General features: G+C 38.0%; 1 protein-coding gene across 1 annotated transcript; it reads left to right on the top strand.

Moving 5' to 3' along the window:
- The first annotated feature begins 5,622 nt into the window (after positions 1–5,622).
- On the top strand, positions 5,623–21,135 carry Zfp945l2 (zinc finger protein 945 like 2). Its single transcript, XM_039091197.2, has 3 exons — positions 5,623–5,730; positions 7,078–7,204; positions 18,010–21,135. The coding sequence occupies exons 1-3, from the start codon at positions 5,623–5,625 to the stop codon at positions 19,590–19,592; spliced, it is 1,818 nt and encodes a 605-aa protein (XP_038947125.2). The 3' UTR covers positions 19,593–21,135.
- Positions 21,136–23,448: the final 2,313 nt, after the last annotated feature.

Raw genomic sequence — 23,448 nt, 5'->3', positions numbered from 1 at the left:
TTCTCTTACGGTCTGTATGACATCAGTCCAGGATCTTCTGGCCTTCATAGTTTGTGGCGAGAAGTCTGGTTTGATTATGATAGGTCTGCCTTTATATGTTACTTGACCTTTTCCCCTTACTGCTTTTAATATCCTTTTTTTATTTTGTGCGTTTGGTGTTTTGACAATTATGTGACGGGAGGTGTTTCTTTTCTGGTCCAATCTATTTGGAGTTCTGCAGGCTTCTTGTATGCCTATTGGTATCTCTTTTTTTAGGTTAGGGAAGTTTTCTTCTATGATTTTGTTGAAGATATTTACTGGTCCTTTGAGCTAGGAGTCTTCACTCTCTTCTATACCTATTATCCTTAGGTTTGATCTTCTCATTGAGTCCTGGATTTCCTGTATGTTTTGGACCAGTTGTTTTTTCCGCTTTACATTATCTCTGACAGTTGAGTCAATGATTTCTATGGAATCTTCTGATCCTGAGATCCTCTCTTCCATCTCTTGTATTCTGTTGGTGAAGCTTGTATCTACAGCTCCTTGTCTCTTCTTTTGGTTTTCTATATCCAGGGTTGATTCCATGTGTTCTTTCTTGATTGCTTCTATTTCCATTTTTAATTCCTTCAACTGTTTGATTGTGTTTTCCTGGAATTCTTTCAGGGATATTTGTGTCTCCTCTCTATGGGCTTCTACTTGTTTATTTATGTTTTCCTGGAATTCTTTCAGGGACTTTAGTGTCTCCTCTCTATGGGCTTCTTCTTGTTTATTTATGTTTTCCTGGAATTCTTTCAGGCATTTTTGCAATTCCTCTCTGTAGGCTTCTACTTGTTCTCTAAGGGAGTTCTTGAAGTCCTCCAGCATCATGATCAAAAATGATTTTGATACTAGATCTTGCTTTTCTGGTGTGTTTGGATATTCCATGTTTGTTTTGGTGGGAGAATTGGGCTCCGATGATGCCATGTAGTCTTGGTTTCTGTTGCTTGGGTTCCTGTGCTTGCCTCTTGCCATCAGATTATCTCTAGTGTTTCTTTGTTCTGCTATTTCTGACAGTGGCTAGACTGTCCTATAAGCCTGTGTGTCAGGAGTGCTGTAGACCTGTTTTCCTCTTTTTCAGTCAGTTATGGGGACAGAGTGTTCTGCTTTCGGGCATGTAGTTTTTCCTCTCTACAGGTCTTCAGCTGTTCCTGTGGGCCTCTGTCTTGAGTTCACCAGGCAGCTTTCTTGCAGCAGAAAATTTGGTCTTACCTGTGGTCCCGAGGCTCAAGTTCGCTCGTGGGGTGCTGCCCACGGGCTCTCTGCAGCGGCAGCAACCAGGAAGACCTGTGCCGCCCCTTCCGGGAGCTTCAGTGCACCAGGGTTCCAGATGGTCTTTGGCTTTTTCCTCTGGCGTCTGAGATGTGTGTGCAGAGAGCAGTCTCTTCTGGTTTCCCAGGCTTGTCTGCCTCTCTGAAGGTTTAGCTCTCCCTCCCACGGGATTTGGGTGCAGAGAACTGTTTATACGGTCTGTTTCCTTCAGGTTCAGGCGGTGTCTCAGGCAGGGGTCCAGCCGCTCCTGGGCCCTCCCCCACGGGAGCCCAGAGGCCTTATACAGTTTCCTCTTGGGCCAGGGATGTGGGCAGGGGTGAGCAGTGTTGGTGGTCTCTTCTGCTCTGCAGCCTCAGGAGTGCCCACCTGATCAGGCGGTTGGGTCTCTCTCTCTCACGGGGTCTGGGAGCAGAGAGCTGCTGCGGGCCGGGATCCGCGGGTGTGGGACTTCCGGTAAACACAGAACGTGCCCGCTCCTAGAGGAATTCTCCCTCCGTGTGTCCCAAGCTCACCAGGCAGCTTTCTTGCAGCAGAAAAGTTGGTCTTACCTGTGGTCCCGAGGCTCAAGTTCGCTAGTGGGGTACTGCCTACGGGCTCTCTGCAGCAGCAGCAACCAAGAAGCTAGGCATTAATTTTTAATGTTTTTAGCGCCTATTAGTTATAATGAATAGGAGACTCAGACACTGGAGACAGGCTACAATTGTTTTTTTCAAGAGAATGTTAATCTAAGTAATGTTCTCTCATTTAATTCACTATGAATCAGCCAATTAGTGAGAATTCTGAGCTTTCAGATCAAAAGAGGCAATGTTGACAGTGCAGAGAGAATGATTCTGGTGCACTACGGGGCTGTCCCATGGGGTCTTTGGGTCTATGGCCCCTTCCTTCATTATTTTGATAAACAATATGAGGTCATTGTAAGAGCTGACAAGTCCTCTGGGAATATCAATGTAGTCTTCAGAGAAAAAATACTAAATCTCAGTGGTCTTTAGATTTACCACCAAAAAAGTGAGTACTTTTTATGGGTGATGTATAGTCACATGTCTATACCCTCACATCTAGAAACCTTTTTCCACACTGTATGCAGAATTATTTGTGTTATTTGACAGTTAAATGTCTAAATAATCTGGCACCTCAAAGGCCAGATTGTCTTCAGAGTACACGTAAATCTTTTTGATTTTGAGTTTCAGGGTTTCTGCGTGTAACCCTGGATGTCCTGGACCTCAAACTTTAGACTAGGCTGACCTTGAAATCAGAGATTTATCTGATGCTACCTCCCAGTTGCTGTGACAAAAATTATTCACCACCACTCTTAGCTCTTCTCTCCTAAATTATTTAACCCAATAATCCTATTAAAAGATGGTACAGAGCTAAACGAAGAATTCTAAACTGAACAATATTGAATGGCTGAGAAAAACCTAAAGAAATTTTCAACATTCTTACTCTTCAGGGAAATGCAAATCAAAACAACCCCAGGAGATATTACCTCACCCCAGTCAGAATGGCTAAGATAAAAACTCAAGTGATAGTAGATGCTGGTGAGAATGTGGAGAAAGAGGCACACTCTTCCATTGTTGGTGGGATTGCAAGCTGGTACAACCACTGTGGAAATCTAACTGGTGGTTCTTCAGAAAATTGGCCATACTGCTACCTGAGTACTAAGCTATACTATTCCTGGACATACACCCAAAATATGTTCCTAAATATAACAAGGACTTGCTTCACTATGCTCATAGCAGCCTTCTTATAATACCCAAAATTTGGAAATACCCCAGATGCGTTCAACAGAGGAATAGATACAGAAAATCTGGTACATATATACAATGCAGTACTACTCAGCTATTGAAAACAATGAATTCATGAAATTCTTAGGGGATTGGATGAAACTAGAAAATATCATCCTGAATGAGATAACCCAGGCAGAAAAAAACACACATTGTATACACTCACTGTTACCATGACTGCCTCAACTGATACTGTTGATATTAGCCTAAGAGCTCAATTAGGCTAAAATTTTAGTTAGAGGCTCTATAACAATTTTTTCTGAACTCCCAAGAAAATTGAGCTGCACATCTGGAACATACATCTCATGGGACTCCTTTCAGTTCTTGTATGCTTCTTGGTTGGTGGTAAGTCCTGATAGGTCCCTGGAGTCCAGGTCAGTTGAATCTCTTGGTCATGCCTCTGGGTCCCATTCCCTACATGGTCTTCCATCCTTCCCTCACACCACCATAAAGGTCACTACTCACCATCACATGTTTGGTTGTGTGTATTTGTACCTATTTCAGTCAGAGCCTCTTAGAGTACAGTTACGTTAGGTTCCTGTTTGCAACCTATAACAGCGTATCACTACTAAAGTCAGGGGTTCACAGCTTGCATATGCAATGGTTTTCTAGTTTCAGGACAAGCAAGATAGTCAATAAAATACACTATATAAATAATGATGTGATAAGATTGCTGACAATGAATGTCTGGTAGAAGCAGAAAATAGAAAAAAAAAGAACAATAATATACTGTGTAAAATTACTATGCATCAAATACAAAACACTTTTCATAACTGAAGAAGAAAGATGAACAGCAGCAAGAGGCTGAGTATAGCAAATGAGAAGAGCATGAACAAAGAAAAATACATGAAAAGTGTTAAAGTTCCTTTGTAGTCAGAGTAATAGAATATACAGGGGTACATCTATATACATGTGGGATACTTGTCCTGTCAAATCACAGATATCCACTTGTCTCTGACTCCTAAGAATCAAAGTTAACAGAATGTGTAAACACATGCAGAATCAGGGCTGATTATTTATTGGAACCAAGTGCACACAAAGACAGTATTCAATTATTAAACCAATATATTTCTAATTTAGAATATTATAATTCAACCCAATAAATTTTAAATAATAGTAACTTCTACCTTGCTTGAACTGAAAGGCTCTTGTGCAGTGTATTTTCATCTGGCTATATTGTACCATGAGTCTAGATATTCTTAGGTACAGCATTTTTCTTTTGATCTTTAAAACTGTATATTTTATGTATCTACATTTCAAATATTGTCCCCTTTCCTCCTTTTCCAGCCCTCCTCCACCATCTCCCTGCTTCTATAAAGAAGATCCCAGTTCAACTCACCCACTACTACCTCTACACCCTGGCATTCCCCTATACTGTGGAAATGAGTCTTCTCAGGATGATGGGCTTCTCCTACTATTAATGGCAGTCAATGCCGTCATCTGCTACATATGTGTCTCAAGCCAATGGTCTCTGCATGAGCAATCTTTGTTTGTTGGTTTAGTCCCTGTGAGCACTGGGGTGTCTTCTAGGTTGATATTGTTGTTCTTCCTACGGGGTTACAACCTCCTTCAGCTTCTTCAGTCTTTTCTCTAACTCCTCCGACTGTGTCCCTGTGCTCAATCTGTTGGTTAGCTGCAAGCATCCTTATCTTGAGCTTCATTTTGTCTGTGGATTTTATTTTCAGTATTCTGAGACTTGCGGCTAATATCTTGTTATCAGTGAGTCCATATCATGTGTGTTCTTTTGTGACTGGGTTACCTCACTCAGGATAACACTTTCCTATTTCATCCATTTGCCTAAGAATATCATGAAGTCATTGCTTTTCCCACCCTAGATACAGTATTTTTTTATTCTAGTACCAGTCTAAGTACTAGATTGTACTAATTTAAAAATACAAAATAAAACTGGAAATCTCCTCTTGGACTCATTCTCCATCTTGCATTCCTGAAACATCTGAATTCTCAAATACATGAAATACAGCTGTAAAATATTAAAAAATAATATGAGAATGAAAGAGGAAAAGGAAATAAAGAAATATATAGGAAATATGAACAAAACCTCGAGAGGCGCAATTTGGGTTTCTATTAGAATTCCCTGAAGTGTCTTGTTAAGCAATAAGGATGACTTTACCAGCAGAGAACAACATGTCTCCTTGTATGGCAAGTATATTTTTTGTAGAAATTAAATGCCCTTGGTTGGTAAAGCCATTTTTACTATAACTGTATTTTCAGTCTCTTATCAGTCAAAATTGCCACCATGGAAAATATTATAGGAGCATGAAGTTCAACTGCATTCTGTAACAGCTGAAGGTCTTAAACAAGAAGCAGAGGTTTCATATTTAGGTAAAAATATGTGAGGGTTTAATTATGAATTCAAAACCAGAGATGTCATTGCTAAAAAGAAATTGTTGAGAAAATACAAGCATGTGTCGTCCTTCAAAACCACAACATCATGGCCTCTTAGAACAGGACCTAAACTCCAAAAGTATTATCTCTCTTTAGATGGTGGTGAGACAGGCAGTGATTTACTTGCTTTTTTCAGCCTCAGGCAACTCTAATGGATACCCGGTATGAAAATACCTTCAGCTGGGGTCGCTTCACAGATTCTGGCAATTATTGCAAAGAGTTGCTTCCATTTAACTTTGATAAACCATCTGATATAAAGGTAAGGAAAGAAAGTGTATCGACTTGAACTGACAGCTCTGCTCAGCCTGCATTTACAATTCTGATCTGCCTGAATTAGATTTATAGCAGGTCACTGCAGCCACATTTCCAGGTCGGTAGAGAATACATCATTTTCTAGAAAAACAGCACCTAAATTCAGAACAAGAAAAATTTTTGTTTTATTTCTGCCAATAGAAGATCATTATTTCCCCATCTCTTCTCTTGCAAAAGTCAGTGTGTGATTAGTTTTGATTCCTGCTTTCTGCTCTTCAGTTTTACAAGGAACAGGAGGACCTGCTCCTTCAAAGTTCAGAGTGACTTGTGGAATGTAAAATGTGACCTTTTCTGAGATATTCCCTTCTGAAGGAGAAAGGAAAGATGGCTTCTTGTCAGGTAAATGTATGAATGATTATAGGAAATGTTGAGTATTCTTACAGAAACTTCATTGCCAAAATTTCCAAACTTTCCTAATGTGCTGAATCACATTACAGAACTATTTTTTTCATATGACTCTCAGGGTTAAGTTTTCAAAATTTATGTCAATGGTGTTATAAAGACAGGTATTTTCTTATTCCAGTCTGGTTTTCAGTATAAATTATATATATGAAAATCTAATAAAGTTTCTGAAAGGTGAGTGTACATGCTGGTAAAGGTGAATGTATAATTCCACAGAGGGTCACTTGTTTCATTATTTGCCTGTAATAAAGGCTCATGTTTCATGATCGTTGCATCTGAGTCCCTAGTACAGAAATTCTCAGCTTTCCTACTGCTTCAGCATTTGAATTGAGTTCTTCAAACTTTGGTGATCCCAACTATGATTTTATGTTTCTTGCTACTTCAAACAGCACTTTTACTATTGTATGAGACCTAGTGTAAATACCTCTGTTTACTGGTATTTTAGACAACTGGCATTAATTATATTAAAGAAACATTCCATTTGATCACCACCCATAGATTGAGAACTGATAGCATATCCCATCTTTGCAAAGAAGTCACAATATTCTTTCATGCACAACATAATTTTTTTAAAATATCCTTTCATTTATTGATTGGTTTTCTCCAACCTGTGAATGTGATCCTTAGAAAAAGACTCATAATTTTTTAATCCAGTTCTGAATCCTTCCATGAAAGAAGTAGCTCATTTAATGATAGATTCATAATTTCCAAAATCTGAAGTTGGCTAGCATATAGTTCTGTGCAGATTTGCATAGATGACAATATAATTTATTAAAAATGCATACTAGTTATTTATAGCAGACCAAGTTCTATAATTAATGAATCTTTCCTTGGGTGAAATATAGAACTTGGTCAATGGACATGAGGCGAATACTGGTAATTTTCATTTCAGGGTCTATTGACTTTCATGGATGTGGCTGTAGAGTTCTCTAAGGAGGAATGGGACTGTCTGGATTATGCTCAGAAGGCTTTGTACGGAGATGTCATGTGGGAGAATTACAACAACCTGCTTTCTGTGGGTAAGAATATTTTTTTCTTCCATTATTTCCATTTCACCACAGAGATGTGTAAAACTCCTCTTAGTGTTTTGGCTTGACTTCCATTAATCAGTCAGGGTATTACATTTTTATACATTTATTACTACCTTATTAATAGCTAACATGTTAGGTACCTTTATCTTGGTTTTACATTTAACATAAGGATTCTTCAATCTTAAATGTTTTTCCAATAAGCATTCCATAGCATTCATATGTGAATGAACTTTCACTCACACAGTTGCTGTTTCATTCTTTTATAGTATATTTCTTTATTTACATTTCAAATGTTATCCCCTTTCCCTATTACCCCTATCCCAATTTCCCTCCTCCTACTTCTAAGAGGGTGCTCCCTCACACAACCTCATCTTTCCCCCTCTGCCATGGCATTTCCCTACACTGCAGCATTTAGCCTTCACAGGACCTATGGCCTCTCCTCAAGATCATGCCGGTTTTTGCTACAGTTGCATATGGATCCAAAAGTCCATCTTTGTATACTCTTGTGATGGCAGTTCAGTCCCTGCGAGATCAGAGGGGTCTGGTTGGCTGATGTTGCTGTTCCTCCTTTGAGGTCACAAACCCCTTCTTTTCCTACATACCTGTTTTCTAACTCCTCATTCGAGGACACCATTCTCAGTCCAATGTTTGGCTGTGAGTATCCACCTGTGTATTTGTCAGGTACTGGCAGAGCCTCTCAGGTGAAATCTGTATCACATTCCTGTGAACATGCACTTCGTGACATTGGGAATAGTGTCTGCGTTAGGTGACTGTATATGTGAAGTATTGCCAGGTGGAACAATCTCTGGATGGCCTTTCTTTCAGACACTGCGAAGTATTTTAGCTACATAGTTCCTCCTGTAAGTATTTTGTTCCACCATGTAACCAGGAATGTATAATCCACATTTTGGATTCATGTGGTCTGTAAATGCTATTTTGGGTATTCCAAGCTCTTGGGTTAATATCCACGTATCAGTGAGTGCATACCCTGTGTATTCTTTTGGGATTGGGTTACCTCACTCAGCATGATATTTTATAGTGTCATCCATTGGCCTAAGTATTTCAAGAAATCATTGTGTTTGATTGCTGAGTAGTACTCCACTGTGTAGCTGTAACATATTTTCACTATTCTTTCTTCTGCCAAAGGACATCTGTGTTATTTCCAGCTTCTGGCCATAGTGAAGCATGTATGCTTGTTTTACCTTGGAGCATACCTTGGATATACGCGTGCGCGCGCTTGTGTGTGTGTGTGTGTGTGTGTGTGTGTGTTTGTGTGTGTGTGTGTGTGTGTGTGTGTTGTGTAGCTGAGTAATCACTATCCCTATGTCCAGCTATAAGAGGAACCACCAGACTGTTTTCCATAGTGGTTGTACCAGCATTCAATCCCACCAACAATGGAGGGTTTCTCTTTCTACGCATCCTTGCAGGCATCTGCTGTAACCTGAATTTCTGATTTTAACCATTCTGACTAGTGTGACATAGAAACGCTTGGTTGTTGATTTGCATTTCCCTAATGACTAAGGATATCGAAAATTTTTTGAGGTGCTTCTTGGCCGTGCAATATTTCTCAATTGAAAAATGTTTGTTTAGGTTTGTACTCAATTTTTAATAGGGTTATTTTATTCTCTTTAGTCTAAATTCTCGAATTCTTTGAATATCTTTTTTTCAATTTGTTGGTTATCATTTTGTTCTATTGACAGTGACCTTTTCTTTACAGAGGTTTTGAAATTTTATGAGGTCCCATTTATTGATTCTTGATCTTAGAGCATAGACCATTGGTTTTCTCTTCAAATAATTTTCCTTGTGTCCATTTGTTTCAGGTTTCTCCCCACCCTCTTTTCTATTATTTGCAGTGTATCTGGTTTTAGATGCAGGTCCTTGATCCACTAGGACAAGAGCTTTGTACAAGGCAGTAAGAATGGCCCAATTTCAATCCTCTCCTTGTGACCTCCAGTTGATCCAGAACCCATTTGTTGAAAATCTTGTCTTTATTCATTTGGTGGTTTTTGCACATTTGTCAAAGATCAAGGAACCATAGATATGATGGTTCATTTCTGTGTATACTATTCCACTGATCAACCTCCCTGTGTCTGTACCTATTCCAAGCAGGGTGTTTTGTAACAATTGCTCTGAAATACAGCTTGAGGTCAGGTATTTTGTTTCTCCGAGAAGTTTATTGTTGAATATATTTTTCACTATCCATTGCTTTTGGTTATTCCAAATGAATTTGCAAATTGATCTTTCTGACTCTGTGAAGAATTGGTTGGAACTTTGATGTTGATTGCATTGAATCTGTGGATTGCTTTTGGGAAAAAAACAATTATAACTGTATTCATCCTGCCAACCCATGAGCATGGGGGATCTTTCTAAATTCTGAGGTCTTCTTCCATTTTTCTCAGAGAAGTGCAGTTCTTGTCACTGAGATATTTTTGTGTGTGGTTAGAGTAAGACCAAAGTATTATATATTATCTGTGATTATTGTTAAAGGTGTCTTTTGATTAATTTCTTTCACATCCCATTCATTATTTGAGTAGAGGAAGGCTATTCATTTATTTATTTGAGTTAATTTTATATCCCGCCACTTTGCTGAAGTTGTTTTGCAACTGATGATGTTCTCTGGTGGAAATTTTCATGTCACTTAACTATGCCATACCATCTGTAAATAGTGATATTTTGTGTTCTTACTTTCTAATTTCTATTGCTTTGACATCTTTTTATTGTTTAATTGCCTTGGCTAGAATTTCACACATGATCTTTTATAGGAATGGAGAGCATGGGCAGCCTTCTTTAGTCCCCGATTGTAATTGGATTCCATCAAGTTTCTCTCTGTTTAGTTTGATGTTGGCTAATGAATTGTTGTGTATTGCTTTAAGTTTATTTAGTTACAGACCTTGAATTCCTGGTCTTTCGAAGACTTTTATTATTAAGTGGTGTTGAATTTTGCGAAATGTTTCTCAGCATCTAATGGGATGATTGTGTGTCCTTTTTTCTTTGAGTTTGTTTATAGTGTAGGTTAGGTTATTGGATTTCTTTGCATTGAATCATCCCTCATTCTTTGTGACAAATCCTACTTGATCATGGAGAATGATATTTTCATGTGTTCTCAGATTTCGTTTGGGAGAATTATGTACTATTTTTACACAGATATTCTCAAGGGAAATTGTCTGAATTTCTCTTTCTTTGTGGTGTCTTTGTGAAGTTGAAGTAAGAGATAATTGTAGATTCACAGTATTAATTGTATACTGTTCCTTTTATTTGTGTTTTTGTTAGTAGTTTGAAGAGTATTCCCATTATGTCTTCTCTGAAGGTCTGATAGAATTGTGCATTAAACCCATCTGGTGCTCTTTTTGGTTGGAAGACTTTTAATGATGACTTTTTCTTTCAGAGTTATGGGACTCTTTCAATGGTTATTTAATTTTGATATCTAATATCTGACTATAATATTGTTCTTTCAATTTGATTTTCCAATGTTGTTGAGTATAGGCTTTTGTACTAGAATCTGATAATTTATTTAAATTTCTTCCCTTTTTTTGTCATGTCATCCTTTTCATTTTTTGATTTTATCAATTTGGATACTTTCGCTGTACCCTCTGGTTATTCTAGCTAATGATTTAATCTTGATGACTTTTTAAGGAACCAGTTAATTCTCCAGATGGTACTTTTTGTTTCTATTTGGTTGATTTCAGCCATTGAGTTGATTATTTCCTTCCTTCTAATATTCTTGGGCATATTTCCTTATTATCGTTTTAGAGATTTCAGGTGAGCTGTTAAACTGTTAGTGTATGTTCTCTCCAGTTTCATTTTGGATTCACTCAGAGGTATGAGTTTTCCTCTTAGCACTGCTTTCATTGTGTCCCTTAAGTTTGGGTATGTTTTGACTTCATTTTCACTAAATTCTAAAAAGTCTTTTAATTTCTTACTTTTTTCTTCCTTGACCAATGTATCCTTGATTAGAACATTGTTCAAGTTTCATGTGTACGTGTAATTTCTGTCATTTTTGTTGTTTTTGAAGACCAGCCTTAGTCTATGCTGATCTGATAGGATGCATGGGATTATTTCTATCTTCTTACATTTCTGAGGCCTCTTTTGTGACAATTTATTTGATCAATTTTGGAGAAGGTACCATGAGGTGCTGAGAGTAAGGTATATTCTTTTTTAGGAATAAATTTTTATATACATCTGTTAAATCCATTTTGTTCGTAATTTCTGTTACTTTCCCTGTGTCTCTGTTTAGTTTCTATTTCCATCATCTATCTAATAATGAGAGGGGGTGTTGAAGATTCCCACTATTATTATGTGTGGTGCAATGTATGTTTTGAACTTCATGAGAGCTATTTTATGAATGTGAGTCCCATTGCATTTGTATCACAGATGTTCAGTGTTGAGAGTTCATCTTGGTAAAATATTCCTAAATGTGCGTGAAATATACATCCTTCTTTTATTGTTAACTTTTTGTTCAAAGCTTATGCATTTTTAATATTTGAAGAGTAACTCCAGCTTGTTTCTTGGGTCCATTTGCTTGGATAAATTATGTCTAGCCTTTTAATCTGAGGTAATGTTTGTTTTTGTTACTGAGGTGAATTTCCTGTATGTAACAAAGTGTTGGGTCCTGTTTATGCATCCAGTCAGATAGTCTATGTCTTTTTATCAGGGAATTGAGTTCATTGGTGTTAATAGATATTAAGGAATAGTGATTGTTGTTTCCTGTTATTTTGTTGTTAGATGTAGACTTATGTTTTGTTCATTTCTTCATTTTGTGTTTGTTGAAATAAAATTAATTTCTTGCACTTGCCTGTGTGTAGTTTTCCTCCGTTTGTTTGAGTTTTTCGTCTCTTATCTTTCCTAAGGCTGCAATTTCAGATAGATAGTGTAAATTTGGTTTTGCCATGGAATGTCTTGTTTTCTCCATCTATGATAATTGAGAGTTTTGCTGGATAGAGTAGCCTGGGCTTGCATTTCTGTTGTCTTAGGGTCTCTATGATATCTGCAAAGGATCTTCTATTTTTCATATTCTCTGTTAACAAATCTGGTGTAATTCTGATTATGTCTGCCTTTATACATTACTTGACCTTTTTCCCTTACTGCTTTTAATATTCTTTTGGGGAGGGTCTCTATGTGTGTGTGTGTGTGTACATATGGTGTTTTAACTATAATTTGATAGAAGGGATTTGATTTCTGGTCCAATATATTTGGAATTCTGCAAGCTTCTTATATTTTCATGGGCATCTCATTGCTTTGGGTTAGGGAAGATTTCATTTCTAAAATTTTGAAGATATTTACTAGCCATTACATTTGGAAACCTTTGTTCTCTTTTATACCTAGTATTCTTCTGTTTGGTCTTCTCATTGTGTCCTGAATTTCCTGAGTGTTTAGAGTTAGCAGCATTTTGCATTTTATATTTTTGTTGAATGTTTTGTCAATATAATTCTGTGGTAACTTCTCCCCTGAGATTCTCCCTTCAATTCCCTGTATTCTTTTGGTGATGCTTGCATTTTTGTTTCCTGAGGTTATTCCTAAGTTTTTCATCTCCCTGATTTTATTTCATTTTAATTTCTTCATTGTTTCTATTCCCTTTTTTCAGGTCCTTGATGGTTTCTTTCATTTCCTTCATGTATTCAATTTTGTTTTCGTGAAAATCTTTATGGGATATTTGTGTATTCTCTTTAATTTCCTCCATTGTTTACCCTTGTTCTCTTAGATTTCCTTAAGATAGTTACATATGTCCTACTTAAAGTGCTCTATCCTCATTAGGAGATGTGATTGAAATCTAATTCCTCTCCCTGCTCCCAAACCACGTTGGGGAGATAGCTCATCGCTCAGACAGGTGGGCACTCCTCATTCTGTAGGGCAGGAGAGACCGCCAGTACTGCCCACCCTTGCCCACATCCCTGGCTAAAGAGGAAACTGTAGGGCCTCTGGGAACCAGAAGATAGGGGCACTCAAGCTGCAGGGCCCTTGCAATCCAGTCACTGGCCAGATCTGAAGGGACCCAGTCAAACTGGTCTCTGCACCGAAATTCTGTGGGAGTTAGAGCTAAACCTTCAGAGGGGAAGACACACCTGTTAAGCCAGAAGAGACTACACTCTGCCCAAATGTCTGGCTTTAGAAAAAAACGCCTAGCACCAGCTGGGCCCCCTGTGCACAGGGACACAAGAAAAGACAGGTCAGGCCCTTGTGGTTGCTGCCCCCACAGAGAGATGAAATGCAGTCCCGGAGGAGCGAATACAGACCTGAGACCAGAGGTAAGACCAAATTTTCTGTTCTAAGTGGTCTGCCTGGTGGACTCAAGACACATGCCCACAGGAAGAGCTGAATACCAGTAGACAGGAAAGACTACACACAAAAAGCAGAATACTCTGTTCCCAAAACTTGTGGGGAAAAAAGAAAAACCTCTCTTGGGCATATACCCGAAAGATGCTCCAACCTATAACAAAGACACATGCTCCACTATGTTCAAAGCAGCCTTATTTATAATAGCCAGAACCTAGAAAGAACCCAGATGCCTTTCCAACAGAGGAATGGATAAAGAAAATGTGTTACCTCTACACAACGGAATATTATTCTGACATCCAAAACAATGACTTTATTAAATTCACAGACATATGGATGTAACTGAAAAATATCATCCAGAGTGAGTAAACTAATTTCAGGAGAACACACATGATATGCACTCATTGGTAAGTGGATATTAGCCCAAATGCTTGAATTACCCTGGATGCACAAAACATGTGAAACTCAAAAAGGATGACCAAAATGTGAATGCTTCACTCCTTCTTTAAAAGGGGAACAAGAATACCCTTGGGAGGAAATAGGAAGGCAAAGTTCAGAATAGAATCTGAAGGAATGCCCATTCAGAGCCTGCCCCACATGTGGCCCATACATATTAGCCACTAAACTAGATCAGAAGGATGAAGCAAAGAAGTGCAGGCTGACAGAAACCGGATGTAGATTTCTCCTGAGAGACACAGCTAGAATACGGCAAATACATAGGCGAATGCCAGCAGCAAACAACTGAACTGAGAACGTGACCCCTGTAGAAGGAATCAGAGAAAAGACTGAAAGAGTTTGAAGGGGCTTGAGACCACATATGAACAACAATGCCAAACAACCAGAGCTTCCAAGGACTAAGCCACTACCAAAAGACTATACATGAACTGAGCCTGGGCTCCAACTGCTTAGGCAGCAATGAATAGCCTAGTAAGGGCACCAGTGGAAGGGGAAGCCCTTGGTCCTGCCAAGACTGAAGCTCCAGTGAACGGGATTGTTAGGGAACGTCGGTTATGGGAAGAGCATAGGGAGGGGAACACCCATATAGAAGGTGAGGGGGAGGGATTAGGGGGATGTTTGCTGGAAACCAGGAAATGTAATAACAATTGAAACGTAAATAAGAAATACCCAATTTAATAAAGGTGGAGAGAAAAAAAGAAAGAAATCCAATTCCTGCTTTTCTGGTGTATTCTTGGATCCCAGGACTTTGTGTTGTTGATGAACTGTGTTCTGATGATACCAAGTAGGCTTGGTTTCTGTTGCTTAGTTTCTTGTGCTTCCCTCTCACCATCTGGATATTTCTGGTGCTTGTTGGTCTTGCTGTATCTGACAGAACTTGTGCCTTCTGTGGGCCTGTGAGCTTCTGATCTTTGGAGTGAGTGTGCCACTGGGAGACCAATTTTCTCTGGGCAGGATTTGGATATAAAGTGTTGCTGGATATCCTTAGATCTGGCTACAAATATACACTGTCAGGATTCATTCCCAGGATTCTCTGCAGTTCCTTTGCCCTTTGGGCTTCTGGCAAGTCCCTTGAAAATGTAGTCCTAAATATGAGCCTAGGAATGAGGGCAATCCTGGGAGAAAGAAATTGGTTACAGAGGGCTTTAGGACAACCGCATTGCTGGGAACAGGTAGATACTAGAAGAATCCTGTCCCAGGCTGCTATTTAGTTCCTGTGTCCTGTGTTCTCTTGGCACATCCCTTTTTGGAGGTCCACTGAAATGAAAATAGTGGTCCCTCATGCGGGCTTCAGAGTGAGAGCATTTCTGGGAGACCAGCTCTTTCCATGCGTTACCTGGCTATAGAGGTGTGTGCTACATTACCAACTCTATGGTACAGACAGAGCCAAGAAGGATCCAGTTCCTGACTGCTCTGAAGATTCTGTGCCCTGTGAATTCCATGTGGGTCCATCTTCTGAAAATTATTAGAGTAAAAGTAGGGTTTCCCATGTGGGTTCATGAGTGGGAGTACTCCTGTGAGGGAAGCTCTTTCTGGGCAGTAAGTTGGCATGGAGGGTCATGGGACAGCGCCAGCTCTTTGCTGAGATGGAGACTAGATATAAAGTTGTATTTTGCACCATAAATTGGCTAGTTTATATATCGCTTGACCTAGTAGAAAAACTCAATTTCCTATTTATATTATTGTGCTATTACTTGTCCTTTAGCAAATGCTTGTTTGCTTCTTTTGGCATGACTGGAGGTCTCTTATGGAAGCAGGACTCTAGGAATATACATAGATCGTTTAGTCAGTCCTACCATTTTCTGTCATCTCAGGCACAATTGAGTTGTCCTAGGTCTGTGAAGGCCCCCAGGGATGTAGGCATAAGTGTTGGTTCCTGATAGATGCATCTGGAATTGCAGATAAGCATGAGGATTGGAGATGTAGCAGAGAGTAGATAGGGAAGACCTCATATATGTTGTGGTGTCCAGGGGACCAGCAACTAGGGGTGGGTGGCATTGGCATCTCACTTGGTTGTGAGGGCATAAGTCCTCCAGAGATTTAGGTGGAACCCTGGCACAGAGAATAGAGTGCAGAACTGGGATTTCACAAGTATCATTTAAGTAATGTGTATCTGTTCAAAGGTCAGGTCCAGAATTTCTTATTTTAATTTCGAATGTAGTTTTCTATAGTAGTATCATTGGAAAATTGATCTTATGCACATTCAACTTGTTTAAGATGTTCTTAGTCAATAGGTAAATGCAAATCAAACAACGCTTTTAACAATGACAACAGCTAAGAACAAAATCCCAGGTGACAGCATATGTTGGAGAGGTTGTAGAGAAAAAGTAACACTCCTCCTTTGCTGATATGATTGGAAACTGGCACAACCACTCTGGAAATCAATCTGGCAGTTCCACAAAAAAAATTGAAGTAGATTTACCTAAAGACCCATCTATATCACTCTTGGGCATATACCCAAAAGTTGCCACTCCATGTCACCGGGGTCATGTTTCCTATGTTCATAGTGCCTTTATTTATGATAAGCAAAAGAGGAGACACAACAGAATATCCTTGGCATCCCACAACAGAAGGATTGATTCTCAAAATGTCATATTCAATTTACATAGTGGAATACTACTAAGCTACTAAGAACAAAGACATCATGAATTTTCAGGCAAGTGGAGGGAACTAGAAAATATCATCTTGAGTGAGGCAACTGAGACCCACAGGACATGAATAGCAAAGCTCACTAATAAGTGGATATTAGTAAAAAAAATACAGAATACTCAGGATTCAATCCATAGAAGGTTAACAAGCAGAAAGGCCTAAATTAGGATGCCTCAATCCAGCTTTGATGGGAAAGGAATACAATCACAGTTGTTAGAAGGGAAGGACTTAGGGGATGAGAGAAAGAGTTGAACTCAAAAGATATTGGGGTGTGGTGAAAGGACTGAAACCCTGATGTCCAGCAGTAAGAATTGGAATGGGAATCCTTGGGAGGTAGGAGTTAGTGGTACCCCCTAGAATATACCAAATAACAGGGATGTAAGAGAGTCCCAGGACTCAAAAGGAGAGACCTCAGATGAAAGACACTACTGTGGGGAGAGGGATCATATAGAGCCCAAATCCAGTAGAAAGACAGTGTATCAAATATAAAGATGAGTTTGCTTTCACACAGTCAAACTCTGAGGCAGTATAGTTCCTTTCTGAAAGAACAATGGAGTCAAAAATGGAGAAGGGCCTAGGGAAAAAGGTAGTCAAATGATAAACTCAAATTGGGGTCCAAAGCAAACGGACTGAGGACTCCAAATTTAGACTCCATTAAGGATGCTATGGTTTGCTTACAAACAGGGGTCATTCATGACTGCCCTCTGAGAGACACAACAAGAAGCTGAAAGAGTCAGATGCAGGTACTTACACCCAACCAATGGACAGAAGCTGGTGACCCTGTTGATGAATAAGTTAAAACCTCAAAGGAATGGAGGATCATGACAGCCCTAAAGGAATACTAGCAGTCTCAACTAACCTGGACCCCTTAGATCTCTCCCCCAATCAGCCATACCTCCCCAGTTGAAGCAAGTCTACTAACTCATATACAGCAGAGAACTGCAGGGTCTGTACTTTGTAGGAGAAGATGCATGTAACCCTCAAGAAACTTGACGCCTCAAAGAATGGGTAGTCTTGTGCAGTTGGGTGTTGGGGCTCCAGATATTTTCTTGCTACTGAGAGTGTGAGTGTGTATGTAATGTGCAAGAGTTAGAGTGTGGTCCTAAAAGGGTATAAATTGTGTACTATAGAAAAGGTTAAAAAATAAAAATAAAACATATGAATAAAATAACCCTTGTTGATGTATTTGCCACAGTGTTATTATTGATGAAAATCATAAATAAAATATTATAGATTTCATGAATATCTCCTAATATATGTTAATGACAATTATGTTTTTGGAACATAAATTGGCATAGTTCATTGTTGTATGATTTTGCCACAATCCTCAGATTGGTACTATTTCATGAATTATGCATATATATTATTTTCAACCAATTGCAAAGTGTTATATAATGACATTTTCTCATTAATTTCAGCTCTAAATTGTGATCATTCTAAGAAGCTATTTCCAACGGTACTTACACAGGACTATATTCAGAAGATAATAACACAAAGATATACATGTAATAGCCTTTCAGCTCTACATAGAGAGAAATTCTGGGACTCCAGACCTGGAAGTGAAGACTGTGAAATATCTTATTATAGAAATGATCTTCTTGGAAAACACATCTGTTTCACTCCTGAAACAGATCAGGAAACCCCAGATACTCCTCCTGAGAGAATTCAGTCCTCAGATCTTAAGACTCACTTCACAATTTCTACTCAAGGAACAACTTACAAATATAATGAATGTATGAAATCCTCTATGCTGTTCTCAAGACTTAAAACTCAGGACAGAATCCATACAAGAGATAAACTCTACAAATGTAATGAATGTGGAAAATCCTTTACAAATTCCTCAAATCTTCATGTTCACTGCAGAAGTCATACTAGAGAGAAACCTTACAAATGTAATGAATGTAGCAAGTCTTTTACATACTCCTCACATCTTGTAGTTCACAATAGAATCCATAGTGGAGACAAACCTTACAAATGTACTGACTGTGGGAAATCGTTCACACAGTCTTCAAGTCTTAAATGTCACTACAGAATCCATAATGGAGTCAAACCTTACAAATGTACTGACTGCGAGAAATCTTTCAAACAGTCTTCAAGTCTTAAACGTCACTACAGAATCCATTCTGGAGACAAACCTTACAAATGTAATGAATGTGGCAAACCTTTTACACACTCCTCAAGTCTTAAACTTCACAATAGAATCCATAGTGGAGACAAACCTTACAAATGTAATGAATGTGGGAAATCTTTCACATGCTCCTCAAGTCTTAAAATTCACCAGAGATCTCATAATGGAGACAAACCTTACAAGTGTTCTGAATGTGGGAAATCTTTCATACAGTTCTCAGATCTTAAATGTCACTACAGAATCCATACTGGAGAGAAACCTTACAAATGTACTGAATGCGGGAAATCTTTTACAAACTCCTCAAGTCTTAAAATTCACCAGAGATCACACACTGGAGAAAACCCTTACAAATGTACTGACTGCGGGAAATCTTTCACACAGTCCTCAAGTCTTAAAATTCACCACAGAATCCATACTGGAGACAAACCTTACAAATGTTCTGAATGTGGGAAATCTTTCATACAGTTCTCAAGTCTTAAAATTCACCACAGAATCCATACTGGAGACAAACCTTACAAATGTTCTGAATGTGGGAAATCTTTCATACAGTTCTCACATCTTAAATGTCACTACAGAATTCATAATGGAGACAAACCATACAAATGTACTGAATGCGGGAAATCTTTTACACACTCCTCAAGTCTTAAACTTCACAACAGAATCCATAGTGGAGACAAACCTTACAGATGTAATGAATGTGGGAAATCTTTCACATACTCCTCAAGTCTTAAAATTCACCAGAGATCACATACTGGAGACAAACCTTACATATGTACTGACTGCGGGAAATCTTTCACACAGTCCTCAAAACTTAAACTTCACCACAGAATCCATACAGGAGACAAACCTTACAAAGGTACTGAGAGTGGGTAATCTTTCACACAGTTCTCGAATTTTAAAAGTCACCAAGATGACATATTGGAGACAAACCTTACAAATGTAATGAATGTGGGAAGTTTTTCACACACTTCACACACTCCTCAAATCTTAAACATCACATGAGTTTACATATTCTAGATTAGCCTTACAAATGAAATGAATGTGGGAAATTCTTTCTTCTTTCCTCTCATCTTAAAGTTCACCACAGAATCCGGACTGAAAATAAACCTTAAAAATGTAATAAGTTTAGGAAATCATCTACATATTCCTCAAATCTTCAGTTTACCACAGAATCCATACTGGAGAAAATTTTAAAATTTTATTGAATGTTGCAAATCTTATACACAGTCTTAAGATCTTAAGTTCACCACAGAATATATACTGGAGACAAACATTACAAATACAGTTAATGTAGAATATCATTTAATCAATCATGACATCTTCAAGTTCACTACAGAATCCATAGAAAAGGTAATCTCCATGAATGAAAAAAGTTGTCATGTCTTTTTCCTGATCTTCAACTCTCCAAGTTCATGAAAATTCCATCCTGAAAAGAAGCCTTATAAATGCAATGAATGTGGGAAATTCTTTTCCTGGTCCTCATCTCGTCAAGGTCTCCACATAATCCATTCAGGAGATGAACCTTACTAATGTAAAGGAGGTGGAAATGTCTTCACAGAAATCATATCTTCAAACACAGCATAGAATTCAAACTCAAAACTTTACAAAAGTAAACAATATAGCAAATCATTTAGCATGAGTTCAAACCTTGAATTAAATACATCCATGCACCAGACCAACTTGATAGGCTAATTGCTTTATGTATATTTATCAAGAACCATTAATGCAAAAAGAGAAATATAGTTATAAGAATTTAAACAGTGCTGAAACCTAAGTCATTATCAGTGAATTCCCACAGGGTAGCCATGTGCTTGATATTAGTTGGAAATATTTTACTCAGAAGCAACTCTATTATTCATCATGAGTAGTTATATTAAATAGAAACTACGAAAAAATTTTCACCTAAACTTAATCTGACACCACTAATTATTAATGATATAAATTTCATTTTCAAACTTATTAAACAATATTTTAAAATATAAACATTTAAGCTAAAATAATAACTATTCTTACACAAACCTGTAATATATGATTTATATAGTTTATCTTGGTGGAATATTTGAATTTGTGGTATGCATTCACCATGAATTTTATTGTGGTGTTAGTCTTTGAACATTATAGAGTAATTTCGTAATTTGAAACCAAATCCTTCTTTGATACAATTATCAATAAATATAACTCTTTTATTACTATTGCATTGTTGTAATTACTATACATTGCCTCCTGGAATGCAAACATTTGTATATTTCATTTCGTGATTGATGATGCCAAAAAGAACCTGTCCCCAAAGCTTAAATTTGTAACTTTGGAAAATTCTAGACAGGAATTATGAAGTATATGGTGATCCATGGAACCCTGAGGTTTTCTAAGTATGTGTACATTAAAGTGAGTGTGTTTGTGTTTGTGTGTGTGTGTGTGTGTGTGTGTGTGTGTGTGTGTCTGAGTTTTATGGATAAATTTATTGGCATTTCAAGGAACCTAGCCTTAGTCTACCAAAACATCCTATGTGGTTCTATTATAGGAAGAGAGAGTTGAAGATTAAATATGACAACTTTAGATCTGGATAAAATTTTGATATTCATACTGTGTGCTTCATATTGTAAATCATACTATACTTGTTCACAGTAGAGCTTTGTTCTACTTATTACTCTCATAATGAAAGTATATCTATGAATATGCAGGAAATACTTATACACATAGACACAAAACACACACACATACACACACAGACGTACACACAGACAAACACACACAGACGCACACATAGACACACACAGACACACAAACATACACACACACACACACACACACACACACACACGCACACACGCACGAACGCACGCACAAACCCTACCTCTCTTCTGGTTTGTTGGTTTATCCTGAATTAATCCACTTGTCATGATTTTTCTTTGTTTTCTGGTTGCTATGTTTCAACATTGCAGATCAATCACTAGAATACTAATAGATGCTATATTTGAAACAGATTCCTTTTGTTTGTTGTTTTCAGTTTTGTTTTAAAACATAATGCCTTGAGAGCGCATCAAGTCTATTACTTTTAGTCTTTCAAATCAAATTTACTCACAATTTCTCATTAATGTAGAAAATTATAGTATATTAAGCAGAAAATATTATATCAGCAAGTGTTTACAAATATATTTTATAGACATAAATTCACAGAACGAAGCTCTCATGAAGAAATCCAATCGTTAGAATTCTGGCTTTCAATGTATTAATTACCTAAGCTATGACCTTTCTATGAGTCTTGAAATTCAGAAATGATACTTATGATTGAAAGTTCACTTTGTTGTATACATAAGTGATCCCAAAAGTTCCATCAGAGAACTACTAAACTTGATAAACAACTTCAGCAAAGTGGCAGGGTACAAAATTAACTCAAATAAATCAGTAGCCTTCCTCTACACAAAAGAGAAACAAGCAGAGAAAGATATTAGAGAAACGACACCCTTCGTAATAGTGCCAAATAATATAAAATACCTCAGTGACACTTTAACCAAGCAAGTGAAAGAAATTGAAGAAGACCTCAGAAGATGGAAAGATCTCCCATGCTCATGGATTGGCAGGACTTATATAGTAAAAATGGCCATTTTACCAAAAGCAATCTACAGATTCAATGCAATCCCCATCAAAATTCTAATCCAATTCTTAGTAGGTTAGTCCCTGGAAGCTGTGGTTGCTTGGCATTGTTGTGCATACGGGGTCTCAAGGACCTTCAAGCTCTTTCAGTCCTTTCTAAGATTCCTTCTTCTGGGTCTTGATCTCATTTCAGTGGTTTAATGACAGCATTCGCCAATGTGTTTCCTGTATTCTGGCTGTGTCTCTCAGGAGAGATCTACATCCAGATTCCTGTCTGCCTGCAGTTCTTTGCTTCATGCATCTTCTATAGTTTGGTGGCTGTATGTATATGGGCCATATGTGGGGCAGGCTCTGAATGGGTGTTCCTTATGCCTCTGTTCTAAACTTTGCCTCTCTATTCCCTCCCAAGTGTATACTTGTTCCCCTTTTAAAGAAGGAGTGAAGCATTCACATTTTGGTCATCCTTCTTGAATTTCATGTGTTCTTTGCATGTATGGTAATTTGAGCATTTGGGCTAATATCCACTTATGAATGACTGCATACCATGTGTGTTTTTCTGTGTTTGTGTTACCTCACTCAGGATGATATTTTCCATTTCCATTCATTTGCCTATGAATTTCATGAAGTTATTGATATTCATTGCTGAGTAATATGCCATTGTGTAGATATACCACAATTTCTGTATCGATTCCTCTGTTGAAGGTCATCTGGTTTCTTACCAGCTTCTGGCTATTATAAATTAAGCTGCTATGAATGTAGTGGAGGATGTGTCTTCATTATATGTTGGGGCATATTTTGTGTATATGCCCAAGAGAGGTATTGCTGGGTCCTCAGTTAGTTCAATGTCCAATTTTCTGATGAATCTCCAGACTGCTTTCCAGAATGGTTGTACCAGTCTGCAATCCCACCAACAATGCAGTATGTTCCTCTTTCTCCACATCCTCGCCAACATCTACTGTCACCTGAGTTTTTGATCTTAGCCATTCTCACTGGTGTGAGGTGAAATATCAGGGGTGTTTGTTTTTTTTTTTTTTTGCATTTCCCGTATGACTAAAAATTTTGAAAACTTCTTCATGTATTTCTCAGCGAATCAGCATTCCTCAGCTGTGCATCTTTGTTTACCTCCAAACTCCAT

This window comes from Rattus norvegicus, chromosome 13 (assembly GCF_036323735.1).
Source record: "Rattus norvegicus strain BN/NHsdMcwi chromosome 13, GRCr8, whole genome shotgun sequence".
NCBI lineage: Eukaryota > Metazoa > Chordata > Mammalia > Rodentia > Muridae > Rattus > Rattus norvegicus.
Note: the sequence above shows the minus strand (reverse complement) of the source record. Positions and strands in the feature narration are given on the sequence as shown.